The following is a 21,541-nucleotide window of genomic DNA, read 5'->3' on the forward strand; positions in this document are numbered from 1 at the left end:
AGAGGTTAGTAAGTGTTATTAAGTTATTAAGACCCCACCACTAAGCACATCTTTCCCTCTCCATCCCTCTCCGCTTTCCGCAGGGATCGATCCCTCCGCAACTCACTTATCCGCACGTCCATCCCCATGGATCTCCCACCCGGCACTTATCCCTGTAAGCGTAAGTGCTACACCTGTCCCTACACCTCCTCTCTTAGCACCATTCAGGGCCCCAAACAGTCCTTCCAGGTGAGACAACACTTCACTTGCGAATCTGTTGGGGTCATCTATTGCATCCGGTGCTCCCGGTGCGGCCTCCTCTACATTGGTGAAACCCAACGCACATTGGGGGACCGCTTCGTCGAGCACCTCCGCTCCATCCGCCACAACAGACAGGATCTCCCGATAGCCACCCACTTCAACTCTGCTTCCCATTCCCGTTCAGATATGTCCGTACATGGCCTTCTCTACTGCCATGATAAGGCCAAACTCAGGTTGGAGGAGTAACACCTCATATACCGTCCAGGTAGTCTCCGGCCCCTTGGTATGAACATAGAATTCTCCAACTTCCGGTAATTCCCTCACCCTCCCTTCCTCTATCCCTATTTCACATCACCTCCCTCATAGTTCCGCCTCCTTCTACTATTGTTCTCCTGCCAATCACCTCCTGCTTCCCCTCTCCCACCCCTTTGTCTTTCAAATTACTGTTTTTTCAGCTACCAGCATTCTTCAAACCCTCCCCAAGGTTCTTCCTTCAGTCCTGACGAAGGGTTTTGGCCTGAAACGTCGACTAATCTTTTCAACTGATGCTGACTGACCTGCTGAGTTCCTCCAGCACATTGTGAATGTTCCACTGAACCATCATCAATTCTGGTATGTTTCCCATACTAGCAATAAAGTGATTCTGATTTTTTTTTTGAAAAGCAAGTTAAATTTTGGGCCATGGATTCAATGCTGTTAATAGGATTTCCATAACATACATTTATTACTTCTAGACTTGGTTCTTTCAACACACTCCAGGCTGGCCATTCTTCAAAAAAACGTGAGGCAACACTGAACTGTACTTCTGAGACAACGTTGCTCTGGACCAAAACGCACTGTGTTGTGCACCTTGGCCTGGAGGAACGTTGTCTCGTTTGACGATACACATGTTTATGGTTGAATGACAATAAACTTGAACTTGAAGCTTAATTTGACCTTCATCACTTCATTGTGACTTCAACTGAAAAGGCTTAAAGCTCTTGAACTGCTTTCCTTAACCTGTTAAGTATTCTATCCAAAATTAGGATGCCCTCACAGACTTACCTCCAAGTAAGATTTTGGGTTATCTGCCAAAATATCATATACAGCTTGATGTCAGTTTTTCAGTTAATATGGCTTCTGTGAAACATCCACTACTCAATAGGCACTGCAGAAATGGGATGCTAGGAAAAAGAGACAAAAGAGTTTATTTTTTTTTTTAAAAATCTCTTTCTCTCTCTGAAGTAGGATCTCAGATCTGAAATGTGAACTCTGTTTCCCTTCCAGATGCTGTTTGACAAGCCGAGAATTTCCAGCATTTCCTGTCTTCCTCCAGCATGCTCAATGTTTTTGATTTTCAAGATCAGTTTTAGCTGCAATAACATCTACAATTGAGTAACATAGGTCTGTAAAACTTGCAGTCAGGCTGCCTAGCTAATGCAAGGGAGTCTGCCCATCACTTGTGGAACTGCATACTAGCAAGGAATCATTGCTGTCAATGGTAAGGTTGCAAGGAGATGGTTCGATGGGGGCAGCAAAAAAAAAATCAAAAATGTCCTCAGATACTTCCTATGTTCTTAAAAAAATCAATCATTTGTAGTTATTTAAATAGCTCAAAAGAAATGGATAGTTAATTAGCACTAAGCATGATTGGATGCTTAATATATCAAAATTGTCAAAAGAAGCAGCAGGAAATATACAGCAGGTCTATCAGAATCCAAAAACGTAAATGTTAAAAATTCAGTTTCTGATAGATCAGGACAAAAATAACTACACTAGTAGGGTGATTGCAATTTGAAACTACTTCCTTCATCCAAAAGCATACTAGTAGCTAATTAAAATGTGATTAATAGCTTTTTTATTAAAGATGTTTAGGAAAACAAAGCACCGAAAGATGAATTTTGATCACAGAACAGGCATGTTAATGAATAACCGCGAGGGTTTCTAAATTGCCAATGTTCTGGATTTCCATGTTATGAATAACTTTAAACAATAAGTAAGCTTTCAGATCAGTGATAATCAACACCGGCCACTCTATATGGCCTTTTATGATCTTAATTATTTACATCAGTGAGGAGGAACAGTGAAACACCCTCTTGAAATTTGTCTGACCACCAAAATTCATCTCCATTTTAAATTTGCTTCACAGTAGCATGCAAGTCACAATCTTAATCAGTGACTGTACAGCAGACCCATTCTCAGCAAGACAGCCAAATAGGACTGGATTAATGCTTGACATTTCCCCCAGTCTTTCTTGCTCAACAAACCTCCAAGGGAAATGACAATAATTCTCAGAAATAACAGAAAGCCATCAGGCCTTCAGTGATTATGCTCCAGAACTAAGGTCCCCGAAACTTCAGTATTGAATTTGCAGTTTATAGGCACACTTGTGTTTGCACATACTCAAAGGACATCATTGTCCTGAGGTGTGTTGGAGAACAGGCCTCATATTCAATACTCACAAGACAAATGTCCTCCAGCAACCCGCCTCTACTTCACAAAGTGCCCTTCGACAATAAATTTCATGGCCCGACACTGGATGATGCACATCATCTAATGTTTCTCAAAACCACTTCTCAGAAAAGGCAGATATTGATGATGAAATTCACCATTCCCTTCAGAGCACCGGCAGAACCTTTGATTGATTGACCATAGGAGTATATGAGCCGGCACAAAACCTTGATCAGGCAGGAGTGATCCCTGCCTTGCCATCTACCGGTGAGATATGGACTATCCTGGAGATCAGGCATATCAAGGCAATGGAATAGTATTATTAAAGCTTTCTCTGTAAAATCCTCCAAATGCATTGGCAAAATATCATCAGCATTGGGCCCTTTGTGCTCCAGTCAGCTACCATCATAGAATCAAACAGCTTGGAATCAGGCCATTGGGCCTGCTTGTCCAAACTGACCATCATTCAGTGTTTAGTCTTTCAATGCCTAAGTGATGAAGGGTATAGATAGGGTCAATGCAAGCAGGCTTTTTCCCACAGAGTTTGGTATAGACTAAAACTAGAGGTCATAGGTTAAGGGTAAAAGATGAAATATTTAAGAGGAACTTCTTCACTCATAGGCGGAAGTGGTGGATGCGGATTTGATTTAAACACTTAAGAGAAATCTGTATAGGTACATGGATGGGAGGGTGTGGAGGGCAATGGTCTAGGCGCAGGGTTGATTGGACTGGGCAGGTACCAGTTTGCCACTGACTAGATGGGCTGAACAGCCCGTTTCTGTGCTGTAGTGCTCTGTGACTCTATAATTCAAGTGTTCATCAAGACATCTCTTAAAAGCTATCAGTACCTGCCACTCAAATCAAACACATTATTCTACCTTGTCAAACAAAATGTTAGGAGATGGGCAAGGAAAATGTTCAAGTATGTGCTCGGAGCCTTCTTGAAGAAATGCAACGTTTTCACTGACTATTGGGAATCTCTGACCTTATGTCTGCTCAGAGAAGAGCAAAAACATTCAGATAAGTATTGAGAAGTCTGAGATATACATTGCGAGCACATAAAAACCAGAAGTGGTGGACGGACTGACCACCTTAAAACCTACCCATCCTGATGCTCTGCCTGATTTCCTGCCACATCTCTGTAAGAGCCTCCAGTTAGCACATCAACCTCATCATACAACTTAGAACCCCAAAGAACAGAATGGACACTAGACATTCAAAATCTTGAGGAAATATCTAACAGGAATAAAAGTAACCTTTACACATGTTCTTCTTTATCTTGCCCAACAGCTATCATTTAGTGTTCCCTTTATGAAATTAAAAGATAGAAATAAAAATTGGTGATTGCAAGAATTTCAATAAAGAAATTCCCAAAAGAGAGTGAAACTCACTTGAAATTGCATTTGCAAGCTGATGCCTGGACTCAGATGTAATGGAAACCCGCCATGGAGGAGCTCCACTCAGTCAAACGTGTAAAATCAGCACATTCATGGACTCCTAAATCCTGCCCACTCTCAGCAGGGAGACTCAAAATGCACTCCAATGAGACAAAAAAAACTGAGTTACTAAGCTGAAATTTGACGGTAGCCCAAGCGTGAAAACTGATCACCAAGTTGCTGCATAACTTCCAGTACCAACAGCAAAGACAGAGGAGGTGTATCTACTACAACAGAATGTAGTTTAGAAACATTTCATTTCAAACAAACAAAAGAGGCAACCCCGTGAATAGAGGAGTCGGCGCATTCAATAAAGAACTTAATTTCCACCTGGCCAAAAAGTAGAAACAACGTTTCTTCCCTGTACTCAATCGAAGAGTTTTGACGTTTGCTCCAGAAATGCCTTAAATCTGCCGCTTTAGATAAATATTTTAACTGAAATCAGTTTTTCTCTCTCGTCCCAGACTTTAGTTGTTATTCAATAGAGTATATCTAAACACACTTAATCCCTCCATTTTAAACTACTCAACTCTTCTCTCAACTTTCAGGATGTCCATGGGACCCAAATCCGTCATCTGGCATTACTTACAGGCGAAAAAAAAGTTTAACGATAACACTTAGAAACTACAACTAATGTTTTTGTGACTTATCTTTCACCTTTCTGCGGAATTCTACGAATTTTCACATCCCAGAAAGACAATTCTGTCAGAGTAAAAAAAGTACTCTCAAGGAACTCAGAGGAAGATGGAGTATCCGGCTTTTCCAGGGCAGCAGGTGGCGCCCGGCTTGGACGCTTTTGCTTCGGCAGGTGGCGCTGCATTTGGAGGACCCGGCCGGTTATTGGCTGCTCCCCTGCCGGCGGGTGGCGCTGCGTCTGGAGGACCCGGCCGGTTATTGGCTGCTCCCCTGCCGGCGGGTGGCGCTTCTTGTCGCGGTGCCGGAAGTAGCTGCGGTTGCCATGTAAGATTCCTGTCAGTGTGTGTTGTTGGTCGGAATTCCTTCGCTTTGGTGCGGGAGCGAAGAAAAAAGTCGTCCAAAGCAGCACGGTTGGGGTGCCGCTGTCTGTTTGTTTTAAACCCTCTTCTTCCTCCCTGGAGCGTGTTCGCTTCGTTAAAAGTGTTCGAGAATGTCGGTGGCGGGATTGAAGAAGCAGTTTTACAAGGCGAGTCAGGTAAGGCGGTTGGAGCGGGCTGGGCCGGGGGTCTAGTGCGGGGGAGCGGACTCGCGCCCCAGGGGCTGCCCGCTGTCACTCAGCCGCGGTGGCAGCAGAAACCCTGCAGCTGCCAGCTGCAACCGTGTTACTGCGGCGCCAATGCAACAACGTCTTCCTCTCAGGCACGTCCCGGCATAAACGTTTTCGATGCTTTTGGTTCGGTTAGCAGTTTGAACCGAGTCCTAACTAGTCCGGTGCATTCTATTTGAATGTAACTTTTTTCCTCTGTGCAAAGGGCTTTTGAGAACGAGAAACAGCAAGGTTTACTAGTTGGGGAACGCGAAACGGCAAAGTTTACTATTTCAAATACAAATTATTGTTTTTGTTACTCAAAATACAAAAAAAGAAAGAAGATCTGACTTTTCCTCAGGTCTTTAGTTACTAGACGTAATTGTTTATAATGTTGCTATTTTAAAAATTGACTTCAACTTTTTATTAATGTGAAAAGCGCACAATTGATTTCCAGTAGATTGTGTTATGTATCCACGACTTTTTTTGTGTGTTTCTAATAGTGTTTATCCAGAGAGAATTCTACAGTGTTTGGTGGTTTCATGGAAAAGCATTTGCAACATCTGTTACAATTTAAATATTCAACCCCGGTTAACTTGCTCGTTGCCTGGACGTTTCAAACAAAACATCTGCCATTCCCCGAGGGTAATGAAAAAGTATAGCAATTGACTATAACGAGTAACTGGCGACTGGTACTAGAAAGAATTGCAAGTTCGACTTTAACTAAGCAGTCCAAATGGTATAGTTTCCGTGGTGTTCATGAATTATGGAAAATCAGAGTGCCTGCTCCAGATTTCTTCTTAATAACTACTTTGATAAAGTTTTTAGTTAGATGCTGCGCAAGGATACATTGGATGTTATGCTGTGTTAATACTATTTGGACGAAGTATTGGAAGATTTAGTAGCCATGGAACGGTTATGTTGTGTAGAATCATATGGGTGAATCTGGACTCTTAGTTCCCTATCACAGAAATATTTTTCATATCTTAAGATAATTTTATTTTATTGACTTTTAACTAGAGTGTTTTAAAGTGTGCTAGGCACTTTCAGGCATTAAAGTTGAAAGAAGAGATCTGATGAATTGATGTTTTGGTGATTGCAAAAAGGACAGCCTATGTCTTTGGTGATTTTTTTAAAAATCAGAAATCCTACAAATGATTATCAAGATATCTATACTGGAAAGTTGTTGAGATTGAGTAACAACTGGAATGGAGATGGATGTAAAGTTCTCCCATGGTTGAATAATTAATGTCTTATATTTGAAAAATAGCTTTTTTTTGTTGTAACTCAAAGAAATAACAGTAGACCAAACACCTACTTGATGATAACTGTGGAGAAGTATAGTTTTTTGAAAAGTTCTGGGTTTTTTTTTTACATCCCAGATTGGCATGAATTTTAGGACTAGCTTAAGATGATATTAATAGAAACATACATAGAAAATAGGTGCAGGAGTAGGCCATTCGGCCCTTCGAGCCTGCACCGCCATTTATTATGATCATGGCTGATCATCCAACTCAGAACCCTGCCCCAGCCTTCCCTCCATACCTCCTGACCCCCGTAGCCACAAGGGCCATATCTAACTCCCTCTTAAATATAGCCAATGAGCTGGCCTCAACTGTTTTCTGTGGCAGAGAATTCCACAGATTCACCACTCTCTGTGTGAAGAAGTTTTTCCTAATCTCGGTCCTAAAAGGCTTCCCCCTATCCTCAAACTGTGGCCCCTCGTTCTGGACTTCCCCAACATCGGGAACAATCTTCCTGCATCTAGCCTGTCCAATCCCTTTAGGATCTTATACGTTTCAATCAGATCCCCCCTCAATCTTCTAAATTCCAACGAGTACAAGCCCAGTTCATCCAGTCTTTCTTCATATGAAAGTCCTGCCATCCCAGGAATCAATCTGGTGAACCTTCTTTGTACTCCCTCTATGGCAAGGATGTCTTTCCTCAGATTAGGGGACCAAAACTGCACACAATACTCCAGGTGTGGTCTCACCAAGGCCTTGTACAACTGCAGTAGTACCTCCCTGCTCCTGTACTCGAATCCTCTTGCTATAAATGCCAGCATACCATTTGCCTTTTTCACCACCTGCTGTACCTGCATGCCCACTTTCAATGACTGGTGTATAATGACACCCAGGTTTCGTTGCACCTCCCCTTTTCCTAATCGGCCACCATTCAGATAATAATCTGTTTTCCTATTTTTGCCACCAAAGTGGATTACTTCACATTTATCCACATTAAATTGCATCTGCCATGAATTTGCCCACTCACCCAATCTATCCAAGTCACCCTGCATCCTCTTAGCATCCTCCTCACAGCTAACACTGCCACCCAGCTTCGTGTCATCCGCAAACTTGGAGATGCTGCATTTAATTCCCTCATCCAAGTCATTAATATATATTGTAAACAACTGAGGTCCCAGCACTGAGCCTTGCGGTACCCCACTAGTCACCGCCTGCCATTCTGAAAAGGTCCCGTTTATTCCCACTCTTTGCTTCCTGTCTGCTAACCAACTCTCCACCCACACCAATACCTTACCCGCAATACCGTGTGCTTTAAGTTTGCGCACTAATCTCCTGTGTGGGACCTTGTCAAAAGCCTTCTGAAAATCCAAATATACCACATCCACTGGTTCTCCCCTATCCACTCTACTAGTTACATCCTCAAAAAATTCTGAGATTTGTCAGACATGATTTTCCTTTCACAAATCCATGCTGACTTTGTCCGATCATTTCACCGCTTTCCAAATGTGCTGTTATCACATCCTTGATAACTGACTCCAGCAGTTTCCCTACCACCGACGTTAGGCTAACCGCTCTATAATTCCCCGGTTTCTCTCTCCCTCCTTTTTTAAAAAGTGGAGTTCCATTAGCCACCCTCCAATCCTCAGGAACTAGTCCAGAATCTAACGAGTTTTGAAAAATTATCACTAATGCATCCACTATTTCTTGGGCTACTTCCTTAAGCACCCTGGGATGCAGACCATCTGGCCCTGGGGATTTATCTGCCTTCAATCCCTTCAATTTACCTAACACCACTTCCCTACTAACATGTATTTCGCTCAGTTCCTCCATCTCACTGGACCCTCTGTCCCCTACTATTTCTGAAAGATTATTTATGTCCTCCTTAGTGAAGACAGAACCAAAGTAATTATTCAATTGGTCTGCCATGTCCTTGCTCCCCATAATCAATTCACCTGTTTCTGTCTGCAGGGGACCTACATTTGTCTTTACCAGTCTTTTCCTTTTCACATATCTATAAAAGCTTTTACAGTCCGTTTTTATGTTTCCTGCCAGTTTTCTCTCATAATCTTTTTTCCCCTTCCCAATTAAGCCCTTTGTCCTCCTCTGCTGAACTCTGAATTTCTCCCAGTCCTCAGGTGATCCACTTTCTCTGGCTAATTTGTATGCTTCTTCTTTGGAATTGATACTATCCCTAATTTCTCTTGTCAGCCACGGGTGCACTACCTTCCTTGATTTATTCTTTTGCCAAACTGGGATGAACAATTGTTGTAGTTCATCCATGCAACCTTTAAATGCTTGCCATTGCATATCCACCGTCAATCCTTTAAGTGTCATTTGCCAGTCTATCTTAGCTAATTCACGTCTCATACCTTCAAAGTTACCCTTCTTTAAGTTCAGAACCTTTGTTTCTGAATTAACTATGTCACTCTCCATCTTAATGAAGAATTCCACCATATTATGGTCACTCTTACCCAAGGGGCCTCTCACGACAAGATTGCTAATTAACCCTTGCTCATTGCTCAAATCCCAGTCCAGAATAGCCTGCTCTCTAGTTGGTTCCTCGACATGTTGGTTCAAAAAACCATCCCGCATACATTCTAAGAAATCCTCTTCCTCAGCACCTTTACCAATTTGGTTCACCCAATCTACATGTAGATTGAAGTCACCCATTATAACTGCTGTTCCTTTATTGCACACATTTCTAATTTCCTGTTTAATACCATCTCCGACCTCACTACTACTGTTAGGTGGCCTGTATACAACTCCCACCAGCGTCTTCTGCCCCTTAGTGTTACGCAGCTCTACCCATATCGATTCCACATCTTCCCGGCTTATGTCCTTCCTTTCTATTGTGTTAATCTCTTCTTTAACCAGCAACGCCACCCCACCTCCCCTTCCTTCATGTCTATCCCTCCTGAATATTGAATATCCCTGAACGTTGAGCTCCCATCCCTGGTCACCCTGGAGCCATGTCTCTGTGATCCCAACTATATCATAATCATTAATAACAATCTGCACTTTCAATTCATCCACCTTATTACGAATGCTCCTTGCATTGACACACAAAGCCTTCAGGCGCTCTTTTACAACTCTCTTAGTCCTTTTACAACTATGCTGAAAAGTGGTCCTCTTCACTGCTTGCCCTGGATTTGTCGGCCTGCCACTTTTACTTTTCTCCATAGTACTTTTTGTTTCTACCCTCACTTTACACCCCTCTGTCTCTCTGCACTGGTTCCCTAAAATGTATTTAGGACATCAGGTTTGTGGGCTTAGTGTCTTAAATTACACGTGTCATAGGAAGGATAGAGAAGATGTAGAGCAGGAGTTCCCAACCTTTTTTATGCCATGGATCAATACCATTAAGCAAGGGGCCCATGGACCCTGGGTTGGGAACCCCTGGTGTAGATGGTTTACTTGGATGCTGCTTGGACTAGAAAGCACGTCTTATGAGGAAAGGTTGAGTGATCTTGGACTTTCCTCTTTGGGAGAATGACAGAGGACTTGATGGAGGTGTACAATATTGAGAGTGGGCAGACAGTACCTTTCTTTCCAGGGCAGCAGTGGCCAACATCAGAGGGCATCCTAAAGTGAAGTTTAGGGAAGGTGTCAGGTAGGTTTTTGTTTACAGAGTAGCAATTAACTGGAATACACGGCCAGGCTGATACAGTAGGGATCGTTAAGAGGCACGCTGATGAAAGAAAAATGAAGTGTAATGGGTTATCTGAGAGGAAAGGGTTAGATTGATTGTGGAGCAGCTTTATTTAAGTTGGTGAAACACTGTGGGCTGAGGGGAGTGTACTGTGCTGTACAGTTCTATGTATACAGACTGGAAAATGATCTCTGCAGTTGAACCACTCAGCAGCAAAGTTAAAACTAAATCATTAGTTTTAAGAAATCTCAAGACATTCCTTGGGGAGCATTATTTGTTGGATGCAGTTGTCTAAGTACACTGTCTCTGCCAGTCACATAAAGACAACTCATTTATGTAATATCTGTTTTCAAGCACACAGTTTTCCAATGATATGTTATATATCCATGTTCTAGGCTGCTGTCAATTTTTAAAAAAATAGAAGTTAATTTAGGGATGGTTTGGCCTTATAGAATTATAAATCGGGCTTCCATCTGCAGAGATACCAAGCAACTAGTATGATTTCCTAACTTCCTGGTTGCTGCTGGAATGTAGAAGACTTTGCTCTAGGCAGGAAAGAAAATTTCATGGGTTGGGTGACATGTGCCACTGTTAGAAAGTAGGACATGTTTATTTATGGAAAACGCAGGATATTTCATTATTTCCCAGTTAGAATAAAAAGGATTTTGTAACTAGATCTTAATTATGTGGTTTACTGCTTTTAAATGTGGTCTGTAGAGCACTTGGCAACAGAATAAGTATTTTCATACAAATGCAACGGACTTGTTTTGAAAATATTTTAGTTGTACAGTCATCCCTCGGTATCTGTGGGGCATTGGTTCCAGGACCCCCCGCAGACACCAAAATCCGTGGATGCTCAAATCCCTTATATAAAATGACGTAGTATTTGCATATAACCTATGCACATCCTCCCGTATAGTTTAAATCATCTCTAGATTACTTATAGTACCTAATACATTGTAAATGCTATGTAAATATACTGTATTGTTTAGGGAATAATGACAAGAAAAAAATGTCTGTACATGTTCAGTACAGACGCAATCATCACCATCCGCGGTTGATATTTTTGCTCTGCGGTTGGTTGAATCTGTGGATGTGGAGGGCTGACTGTATACTGTTTTTGGTACATATTACATAGAATATATTTGAATATCTTGGTTTGTGTATAGATAATAAGCACTTGAATTATGTTCTGAAGAGTAATTGTGATTCTGCTTGCAAATATTTTGATGAAGTAGGAGTGATGATGAACTGCTTGCCCCGTCATTTGCAAGAACAAAATCTGAAACTTTATGAAACTGTGTTGTGGTTGTTCACTTGCAGATGGAAGCAAGGTTATGCTAATGCCTGTATTTTGTTGGAGTAGACCTGAAATTGGCTACTTCTATAGTGTTTGCTTGGGCCAATTACTCACATAATATGCCATAAGCAACAAATGTTTTGAATAATTCATGTCCAATTTCCTATGGTGTTCTTCAAAGAGTTTTATAGTATTTATTTTAGTCCATGTGTATAAAAAGAGAAGTTTCAATCTGAGTGCCTTTGACAAAAGGGAATTTGTATTCTGTAGAATGGTGCATAGAACTTGCCCTGAACATGTATTTGAGTCCTGGAGAATCATTAACCTAAAATCTTCTGATTTGATAATAATTCTTAAGACAAGTGAATAATTACAATTTGGTTCTTTCATTTCAGAGGATTTCCCCATTTGTTTGTTGTTATCTTGTAATGAGTGGTAAGAGATCTGTTTAGCATAGCTATATTGTTGGATACAACATGAATTTCACACTTAAGGCAATTTCAAAGTAGCTGTGACCATTATTGAAATAGTATTTAACCATCTGGCTTTGGGGCTTTTAGGCAGTACTCAGCTAAGAATTATACTATTAAAATTAATACTGTTACAATGAACTGTTGTTGGAGAGTTATTGAGTATTATTGGAGTGTTATTATTCAGACTTAATTTATTTTATCATGCACTGAACCACAATGCTTTTCAATAGTTCATCAGTTTAAGAGAATTTCCCAAATTTTAGCTGAGTTAGTTGATTACCTATTCTTTACTTCCCAGTTGGAGCAATTTAGATGGGAATTAGCAACAGTGTTAGTGCCGCTGGTGCCTCACAGTTCCAGGGGCTCAGATCCAATTGTGATCTTGGGTACTGAGCATGTGGAGTTTCCATGTTCTCTCTGACAGGAGTTTTCACCATTAACCTTGTGTTCTGCCTTTAAGTTTGCCCTTCTAAAGTTTATTAATTCACACTTTTGTGAATTTACCTCCATTAATGGAACATTGGCAGGATACAAAGCTTGTGACAGCCAAGTTTCTGTAATGGACACAACATTATAATTGGTTTAACTGATCCATACTCCAAGTTTGTCACCCTTTTGTCTGATACTTCCTGTATTAAACACATTTTAACATACCCAGCTTAACTGCATTTCTGTCCGATACATTGCTTATCCTTTCTCACATTCTCTCTATTTATTGCATCTACCCTTATACCAACAGGTCTATCGTCTGACCTGTCATTCTGGTTCCCATTTCAAACCTCCCTTGGTAAACCTGCCCACAAGAGCATTGATCTCTCCTGAGTTCAGGTGTAATCCTTTTGTACAGCTCATACCTTGTCCAGAAGAGATCACAATTGTCTAATCTTCCCCCTGCTCTAAATCTATAGATTAGAGTAACGGAATTACAACATAGGCTGTAATTTCAGAGTTTAATTCCTGCTGTTTTCTGTAAGGAATTTGTATGTTCTCTCTGTGACCGAGTGAGTTTGCTGCGGATGCTCCAGCTTCTTCTCTCATTCCAAAAGACATACCGTCAGGGTTAATGAGTTGTGGGCACGCTCTGTTGGCGTCAGCAGCAAGGCGACACTTGCAGGCTGCCCAGCTCAGTGCCCAATGATTTGATGTTAGTGACACATTTCACTGTATGTTTCAATGTACATATGACAAAGCTAATCTTTAATCTCTTTAAATTTTCAGCCACACATTTATCTGTCAAATTATCCATCCTTACCCTCAGTGGCACTGGCAGCAATCCAAAGATTGCTATCCTTGGTACTGCTTTGTAACTTCTTTGGTCTCTCCATTTGCTCTTCAGGACTTCATCCCTTTTCATAGTTATGTTGTTGGTACCAATATACACCATGACCTTTGGCAGCTCACTCTCGCCCTTAAGAATGCTGTGGACTCAATCATCCCTAACCCTGGCACCTAATCGTAATAATCCAGGAGTCGCTATCATATCTAGAAGTAGCAGAAGAGATTGTGGAGGCATTAGTAATGATCTTTCAAGAGTCACTAGTTTCTGGAGTGGTTCTAGAAAACTGGAAAATTGCAAATGTTGCATCAATCTGTAAGAAAGGAGGGAGACAACAAAGGAAATTATAGGCCAGTTAGCCTGACTTCAGTGATTGGGAAGATGTTGAAGTCCATTATTAAGGATGAGGTTGCGAGCTACTTAGAGGTGCATGATAAAGTAAACCCAAGTCAGTGTAGTTTCGTTAAGGGGAAATCTTGCCTGACAAATCTGTTGGGAATTATTTGAGGAAATAACAGGCAGGATAGACAAAAGAGAGTCAGTGAATGTTGTTTACATTGATTTTTTCAGAAGGCCTTCACAAGGTGCTGCACATGAGTTTGCTTAAAAAGTTCAGAGCCCTTGATATTACAGGAAAGATACTAGTATGGATAGAACATTGGTTGATTGGCAGGAGGTGAAGAATTGAAATAAAGGGGGCCTGTTCTGGTTGGCTGCTTGTGACAATGGTGTTCCGCAGGGGTCGGTATTGGGACATTTTCTTTTCATGTTGTATGTCAACAATTTGGATGGCGGAATTATTGGCTTTGTGGCCAAATTCACAGACAATGCAAGGCTGGGTGGAGGGACAGGTCACGTTGAAGAAGCAGGGAGTCTGCAGAAGGACTTGGACAAATTGGGTGCGTTGGCAAAGAAGTGGCAGATGGAATATAGTGTCAGGAAGAAATGGTCATGCACTTTGTAGATGGAATAAAGACATAGGTTATTTTTTAAATGGGGAGAAAATTCAAAAATCAGAGGTGCACAGGGATCTGGAGTCCTATGCAGGATTTCTTAAGGTTAACTTGCAGGTTGAGTCGGTGGGAAGGAAGACAAATGCAATGTCGGCATTCATTTTGAGAGAACTGGAATAAAAGAATAAGGATGTGATACTGAGGCTTTATAAGGCATTGGTCAGACTGCAATTGGAGTATTGTGAGCAGTTTTGGGCCCCTTATCTAAGAAAAGATATGCAGGCATTGGAGGAGGTCCAGAGGAGGTCCACGTCAATGATTCTGGGAATGAAAGGATTGATGGGGGGGGGGAGCATTTGATCTACAGAATTTCTTGTCTGTTCCCCCAAATATTGAATCCTCTATCACCACTGCTCTCCTTTTCTCTCCCCTTCCTTCATCTAATTCTTTATTTTGAACAGTGAAGAAGATTTTTTCTTTCCTCATTATGCAGTTAATCTCAATCAGTGGCCTCAATAATTTAACAGATAGGCTCCTAATTTATTAGATTTGAATCCTTTCATAAATTGAATTGTGCTCTTAATCTCTTCTATGGCATCTTTTTTACTTTCTGGAGATGAACATTGAACTACTTCTTTTGCATTTGGGATCTTAGCATTTTGCAGAAAAGCATTGCAGTGCTGGAGCTCTGAAACTCACAATAGGCGATAATGAAAATATTCACAAGCTCAGTAGCGTCTGTGGAGAGCAAAACAGAACTTTCTGCGATCAAAACTGGGAAGAATTGAGGGAGTGACAAAAAGCCAAAAGAAAATGTTTGTAATGGCATGAAGAACAGTACAAAATTACAAAAAGGGTGATGGAATTCGGCAAAGACCTATCAGCATCAGTGAATGACAAATATCGGCTGGGGCAGTTGTAAGAAGATGAAGTCAAAAATGTGAAATGACCAAGAGGGAAAGAGAAAAGAGTATGAATGCTGTAAGTATGACATATAATGTCGAGGATTGCCAATCTGAAGTTGTTAAACTTGATGTTATGTCCAGAAGGCTCTAATGTCCTTATTTGGACATTATGCTGCTCTTCCTCAGACTTACAATGAGATGTGAGGGAACAGTGTATGAAGCTGATGTCAGAATGGGAAAGGGTTGGGGAAGGAAGGTACCCAAACAGAAATCCTGTCAGAGAGGAACAGAGCTTTGAGTAGTTATTCAAGGAGGAAGACAGTGGATAAGTTATTTTTGCTGTTTTCTGCTTGTCAAACTATTCTTTGCATTTCTGGTCAGATGCTAAAAGCACTTCATTGGCTTTGTATCTACTCGGCACAATGACAATAAAGTTGAATCTAATCTGATCTAATTTGTTAAAAGTTATTTTGCTGTGCTGCTCCATAGCTGGCAGGGATGAGACAGATTCAATGCTGGATCGTTGTTGTTGTGAAATATAATGGCCTTTCTGGGTTAGTTCTTTTTGCTCATTGAATAGTTGAAAATGTGCTTTATTTCTCAGATAAATAAGTTCCAATCAGCTGAGAGTGTCACTCAAATAATTGGAACCTTTGTATTGTGATACAGTATTACAGCAGAATCTCTTCCTGACAGGTGGTATGGATCAGAAATTTGTAGAATGTTAAAATGAAAGGTATTACTAATAGAAACGTAGAAAACTTACAGCACAATACAGGGCCTTTGGCTCACATAACTGTGCCAAACGTGTGCTTACCTTAGAAATTAATGATGGAATTTACTGACTCTTTTAGTCATTTAATGATTTTAGCTTCCCTACACTAGTACAAAATACCTCAAACTCACAAGATCACAAGACAAAGGAGCAGAAGTAGGCCGTTCGGCCCACGGAGTCTGCTCCGCAGCTCCCCCATGAGCTAAACTATTCAACTTGTACTGCAATATGGTAGAAATCATTTATATTTGCTTTTTTAGTGGTGATTATTGGACATGGAAGAATTTTTTTTTAAATATATGAGCTGCATTTGTTGGAACTAAGGAACCAGTACTTTTTGTTTTGTTGACTTTACGCATGTTTAAATTTAAAACTAACCACCAGTATACGATGGATGAGTCAATAAGCTCAAAGGTGTTACAATAAATTAAAGTATAGTTTTCAGTCTCAGTCCCATTGCTGTTATTTTTTTTCCTGTTTTCTTCTCATAACTCTTGCTGCAAAAGCAAAACCCTCTACTGCTTAACTATTTTATTTTATTTGAGATATTAAGCAGTATAACAAGCACTGACTATTCAACTTTGAGGTACATTGTGCAATCACCAGGTATTGATAAGGAGCATGGACACTGATTTTTTCTTTCCTGCCACCACCCTATGCTGTTTCCATTAGACTAAATATGTATAATCAGACTGCTGAGTCGCTGGAGATGTGCTAAACCAAGTTGGAAATCAAATTGGGGATCTTCTTCTCAAGGTGGCTTTGTGTGCTAAAAATTGTTTTACCACTTTTTTCATTAATTTTTCCACTTAAGTGTACAGATAGTTTGTTACTTTAGCATGGCTGTACTAGCTAACTGGATGCTATAAATGTTAAACCTGCCCAATTAGATATTAAAAAATATATGGATTAGTCTAAAAAGAAATGGAGAGCCATGTTTATCTCTTTATTTGCAGTGCTCCCTTAAAATGAAATCTATCCCCTTTGCACATTTGACTTCTATAAATAAACTTCATTATAGAATTGTAGAACACCACAGTGCAGAAATAGGCCCTTTGGCCCATCTAGTCCTTGCTAGACCATTAATCTGCCAAGTCCTATCACCCTGGACCATAGCCCGCCATACCCCTCCCATCCATGTACCTGCTATCGGCAGTGAGCAGCACCGACAAGCTGATCTTGCTCGGTGACTTCAGTGCAAGAGTAGGGTGCGACTCTGCAGCCTGCCTGGGAGTCATGGAGTGGCAAATGTACCAGTAACAACCTACTCTTACTGAAGACTTGTGCAGCACACGACCTCCTCATCACCAACACAACCTTCCGCCTGCCTAATCGTAACAAGACCTCCTGGATGCACCCCCGCTCGAAGCTTTGGCATCTTATCGACTATGTCATTGACAGGAGAAAAGACAGGCAGGATGTCAGAGTGACCAAGGCCATGTGTGGCACTGACTGCTGGACAAATCACAGGCTCATTGTCTCCAAAATGAAGCTCTGCATCAGACCCAAGAGGCGACCACAAGGAAGCAAGGCTATGAAAAGAATCAATGTGGACAGGCTGAAGAACCCCAGCATTGCTTCAACACTGGTTGAAGATTTAGAAACCAAGCTTGCAGACCTACACCTTGCAGGCAGCGCTGTGGATGACTGAGATCGCTTCAGGGATACTGTCTACTCATCTGCACTGAAGATGCTAGGGTCTCTACCCAGCGGAGAGAGATCAGCTGACCATAGCCCTGACATTCAATGGCCAGGTAGAAGAGAAGTTAAAGTCAGTGGAGGCTCCATTGGCAGAGGTGGCTCACACTGTGTAACAGCTACTTGCAGAAGGATAAACATAGTCCAAACTAAAGTTCATGGAGAGAAGTTCAAGACAGCAGACACTGGGTTGGCAGAAGTGTCTCACGCAGAGTGAGAATTACTCTCAGATTGGCAAGCCCAGTCCAAGCAGGAAGACCAGGTTTCATCCCTCACAGCGACAGTTCAGCAGCTCACTACCGATGGCCAGAGTCAGGTTGGAGCCATTACTGCTCTCACTGCTGCAATTCAGCAGCCTTCTGCCAGGTCAATCCCACTCCCAGCATCTCCCACATCGTCCTCTTTAACAGTCTCATCAGCCTCATGCACTAATGCCGGACTCGCAAGCAGCGTGACTGGTTCGATGAGAATGATGAGGAGATACAGGGTCTACTTGTTGAAAAGCATCGCCTTCGTCGTGCCCATCAGAACGACCCATCATCAGCTGCCGAGAAAAATGCCTTTACCTGTGCTCGCAAGATAGTTCAGAATAAACTGTGTAAAATGCAAGATGCTTGGCTGAGCACCAAGGCAAATGAAATACAGGGATACGCTGACAGAAACGACTTGAGACGATTCTATGAAGCCCTCAACAGTCTCTACGGACCTCAGTCTCTCAGGAGTTCCCCCCCCCCCCCCACCCCCGAGTATAGATGGTAGAACTCGCATTACAGAGGAGGCTCAGATCCTGCAGAGATGGGCTGAACACTTTGAAGCCGTCCTCAACCGACCGTCATCTATTAACAACAAGGCGATAGACAGGATTCCCCAGGTCGATATCAACAGTGCCATGGATGACCCACCGTTAGTAGCCGAAGTTATGGAAGCTGTCAGTCAGCTATCCAGTGGCAAATCCCCAGGGGCAGACACCATACCTGCAGAGATCTATAAAGCTGGCGGTCCTGTACTTATAGAGAAGCTCACTGAGTTGTTCAGTCTTTTTGGAAGGAAGGATCCATTCCTCAGGAACTTAAAGATGCACCCATCGTACACCTCTACAAGAGGAAGGGCAATTGACAAGTATGGGACAACCACCAAGGAATCTCACTGCTCTCCATCGCAGAAAAACACTTGCAAGAGTCCTGCTAAATTGTCTGGTCACTCATCTGGAGCTGGGCCTGCTGCCAGAGTCACAGTGTGGCTTTCATAAAGGTCGTGGGACTATTGACATGATTTTTGCCACATGCCAACTTCAGGAGAAGTGTCAGGAGCAGAATCACGAACTCTACACAACTTTTGTTGACCTCACGAAAGCCTTCGACACTGTCTGCTGACAAGGCTTGTGGAGGATCATGTCAAAGTTCAGCTGCCCCGCCAGATTCATTCAGATGGTACGCCAGTTCCACGATAGCCAGAGTACTGGACGGCAGAGAATCATCTGAGGCGTTCCCAGTCACCAATGGTGTCAAACAGGGCTGTGAGCTCACACCCACACTGTTCAGCATGCTGCTTACTGGCATGCTGAATGATGTCTTCCAGGACAGTGATGCTGGAATCAGCCTCAAGTACAGAGTGATGGGAAGCTCTTCAACCTGAGGAGACTTCAAGCTATTACCAAAGTGAAGGAGTCTGTTCTGAGAGACTTCCTCTTTGCCGATGACTGCGCCTTGTATGCTCGCTCAGAGGCAGAGATGCATGTCAATATGTACAAATTCTCCACGGCTTGTGACAACTTTGGACTCACCATCAATGTCAAAAAGACCGAAGTCATGCACCATCCTGCCCCTCATCCACCATACACAGAACTGAAAATCACAATCAAAGGACAGAAGCTACAGACAGTTGACCAGTTTACTTGCCTTGGCTGCACCCTCTCCGGAGCAGTGACTATTGATACAGAAGTTAACTGCAGAATAGCAAAGGCAAGTTCCGCTTTCGGTAGACTGCACTCCACTGTATGGGAACGCTGAGGAATCAGTCCAGCAACAAAACTGAAGGTCGACAGAGCCGTGGTGCTCACTACCCTCCTGTATGCCTGTGAAACGTGGACTGTGTATCGAAGGCATGCAAGACAGCTCAACCATTTCCACGTGACTTGGCTTCTCAGAATATTAGGCATCAGATGGCAAGACGAAGTACCAGACACTGAAGTTCTCTCTAGAGCAAGTCTACCATCAGTCCACACACTGCTGATAAGAGCACGGACCCAGTGGGCAGGTCATGTCATCCGCATGCCGGATGAGCACATACCCAGCAGCTCCTTTTTGGGGAACTCTCTGCTGGAAGACGCTCGCATGGAGGGCAGAAGAAACATTACAAAGACACACAAAATGCCTCCCTGAAGTTGCTTGACATAGACATGACCACCTGGGAAACACTGGCACAAAACCGTCCTACCTGGCACGGCCTTATCCACAAGGGCTGTCAAGCTTACGAAGCAAGGCGCGTTGCTGAAGCACAACATAAGCACGAGCTGTGCAAGTCCAGAGCCACCAGCGCAACAACTGCCGTGCCTACACATATCTGCCTAACACATACCAGGACATTTTGTGCCCGAATTGGCCTGACCAGTCATCTTCAGACACACTGCATCCAGTCTCAAAGTGACTAATGTTGTCGAGGTCTTTATCGATGACAACAATGGACGAACAATCCATGTACCTGTCCAAGTTTCTCTTAAATGTTGAAATCAACCCCACATTCCCTGGTTGCGCTGGCAGCTCATTCCACATTCTCACTACCCTCTGAATGAAGCCATTCCCCCTCATGTTCCCCTTTAAGCATTTCAGCTTTCATTCTTCACCCATGAACTACTTGCATTTACTTTACCAATAACCCTCAGAATTTTGTATACCTCCATCAAATCTCCCCTCAAACTTCTACATTCTGGCAGCATCCTTCTAAAATTTCTCTGCACTCTTCTGATCTTATTTATATCTTTCCTGTAGCTAGCTGACCAAAACTGGACACAGTAGTCTAAATTAGGCCTTACCAACGTATTACACAATTTCAACATAACATCCCAACTCCTGTATTCAATACATTGATTTATGAAGGCCAGTGTGCCAAAGCTTTCTTTATCACTCTATCTACCTGTGACACCACTTTCAAGGTATTTTGGGTCTGTATGCCCAGATCCCTCTATCCTACCACACTCCTCAGTGCCTTACTGTTCACCACTTTGGTCATCCCAAAGTGCAACACCTCACACTTGTCTGCATTAAATTCCATCTGCCATTTTTCAGCCCATTTTTCCAGCTGGTCCACATACCACTGCAAGCTTTGATAGTTTTTTCGCTGATCACTACACCCCCAATCTTGGTGTTGTCCGCAAATTTTATGATCCAGTTTACCATATATCATCAGAATTGTTGATATAGATGACAAACAACAGACCCAACATTGATCCCCGCAGCACACTACTAGTCACAGGCCTCCAGTCAGAGAGGCAGCCATCTACTACCGCTCTCTGGCTTCTTCCATGAAACCGATGTCTAATCTATTTTACTACCTCATCTTGAATGCCAAGCGACTGAACCTTTACCAACCCCTCATGCGGGGCTTTGAGCAAGGCCTTGCTAAGGTCCATGCAGACAACATCCACTGGCTTGTCTTCATCAACTTATTTGGTAACTTCCTCGAAAAGTCTTATAAGATTGGTGAGACACGACCTACTGCGCATAAAGCCATGTTGACTATCCCCAATCGGTCCCTATCTATCCAAATATTCATACACAGTGGCATGCAAAGGTTTGGGTATCCCCGGTCAAAATTTTTGTTACTGTGAATAGTTAAGTGAGTAGAAGATGAACTATTCTCCAAAAGTCATAAAGTGAAAGCTGAAACATTCTTTTCAACATTTTAAGCAGGATTAGTGTATTATTTTCATTTTGTACAATTT

The 21,541-nt window shown here is 42.3% G+C and overlaps 2 protein-coding genes across 4 annotated transcripts in view; one reads left to right on the plus strand and one right to left on the minus strand.

Moving 5' to 3' along the window:
• Positions 1 to 4,866, minus strand: part of chaf1a (chromatin assembly factor 1, subunit A (p150)) — a 61,746-nt gene extending 56,880 nt beyond the window's left edge. The window contains exons 1-2 of one of the 2 annotated variants that reach the window (XM_072244134.1): positions 4,764 to 4,866; positions 1,285 to 1,403 (exon numbers count right to left, since the gene is read on the minus strand). The gene's annotated coding sequence lies outside the window, so the exon portion shown is untranslated. Of the gene's footprint in view, positions 1 to 1,284; positions 1,404 to 4,061; positions 4,134 to 4,763 lie in introns of those variants that run through there. The other variant, XM_072244135.1, reaches the window with a different exon arrangement.
• Positions 4,867 to 5,047: 181 nt separating this feature from the next.
• Positions 5,048 to 21,541, plus strand: part of LOC140188313 (endophilin-A2-like) — a 144,644-nt gene continuing 128,150 nt past the window's right edge. Inside the window, exon 1 of one of the 2 annotated variants that reach the window (XM_072244430.1) lies at positions 5,048 to 5,277. In XM_072244430.1, the coding sequence (XP_072100531.1) occupies positions 5,233 to 5,277 (45 nt within the window). In that variant the 5' untranslated portion in view covers positions 5,048 to 5,232. The remainder of the gene's footprint in view (positions 5,278 to 21,541) is intronic. The other variant, XM_072244431.1, reaches the window with a different exon arrangement.

Source organism: Mobula birostris, chromosome 26 (assembly GCF_030028105.1).
Source record: "Mobula birostris isolate sMobBir1 chromosome 26, sMobBir1.hap1, whole genome shotgun sequence".
NCBI lineage: Eukaryota > Metazoa > Chordata > Chondrichthyes > Myliobatiformes > Myliobatidae > Mobula > Mobula birostris.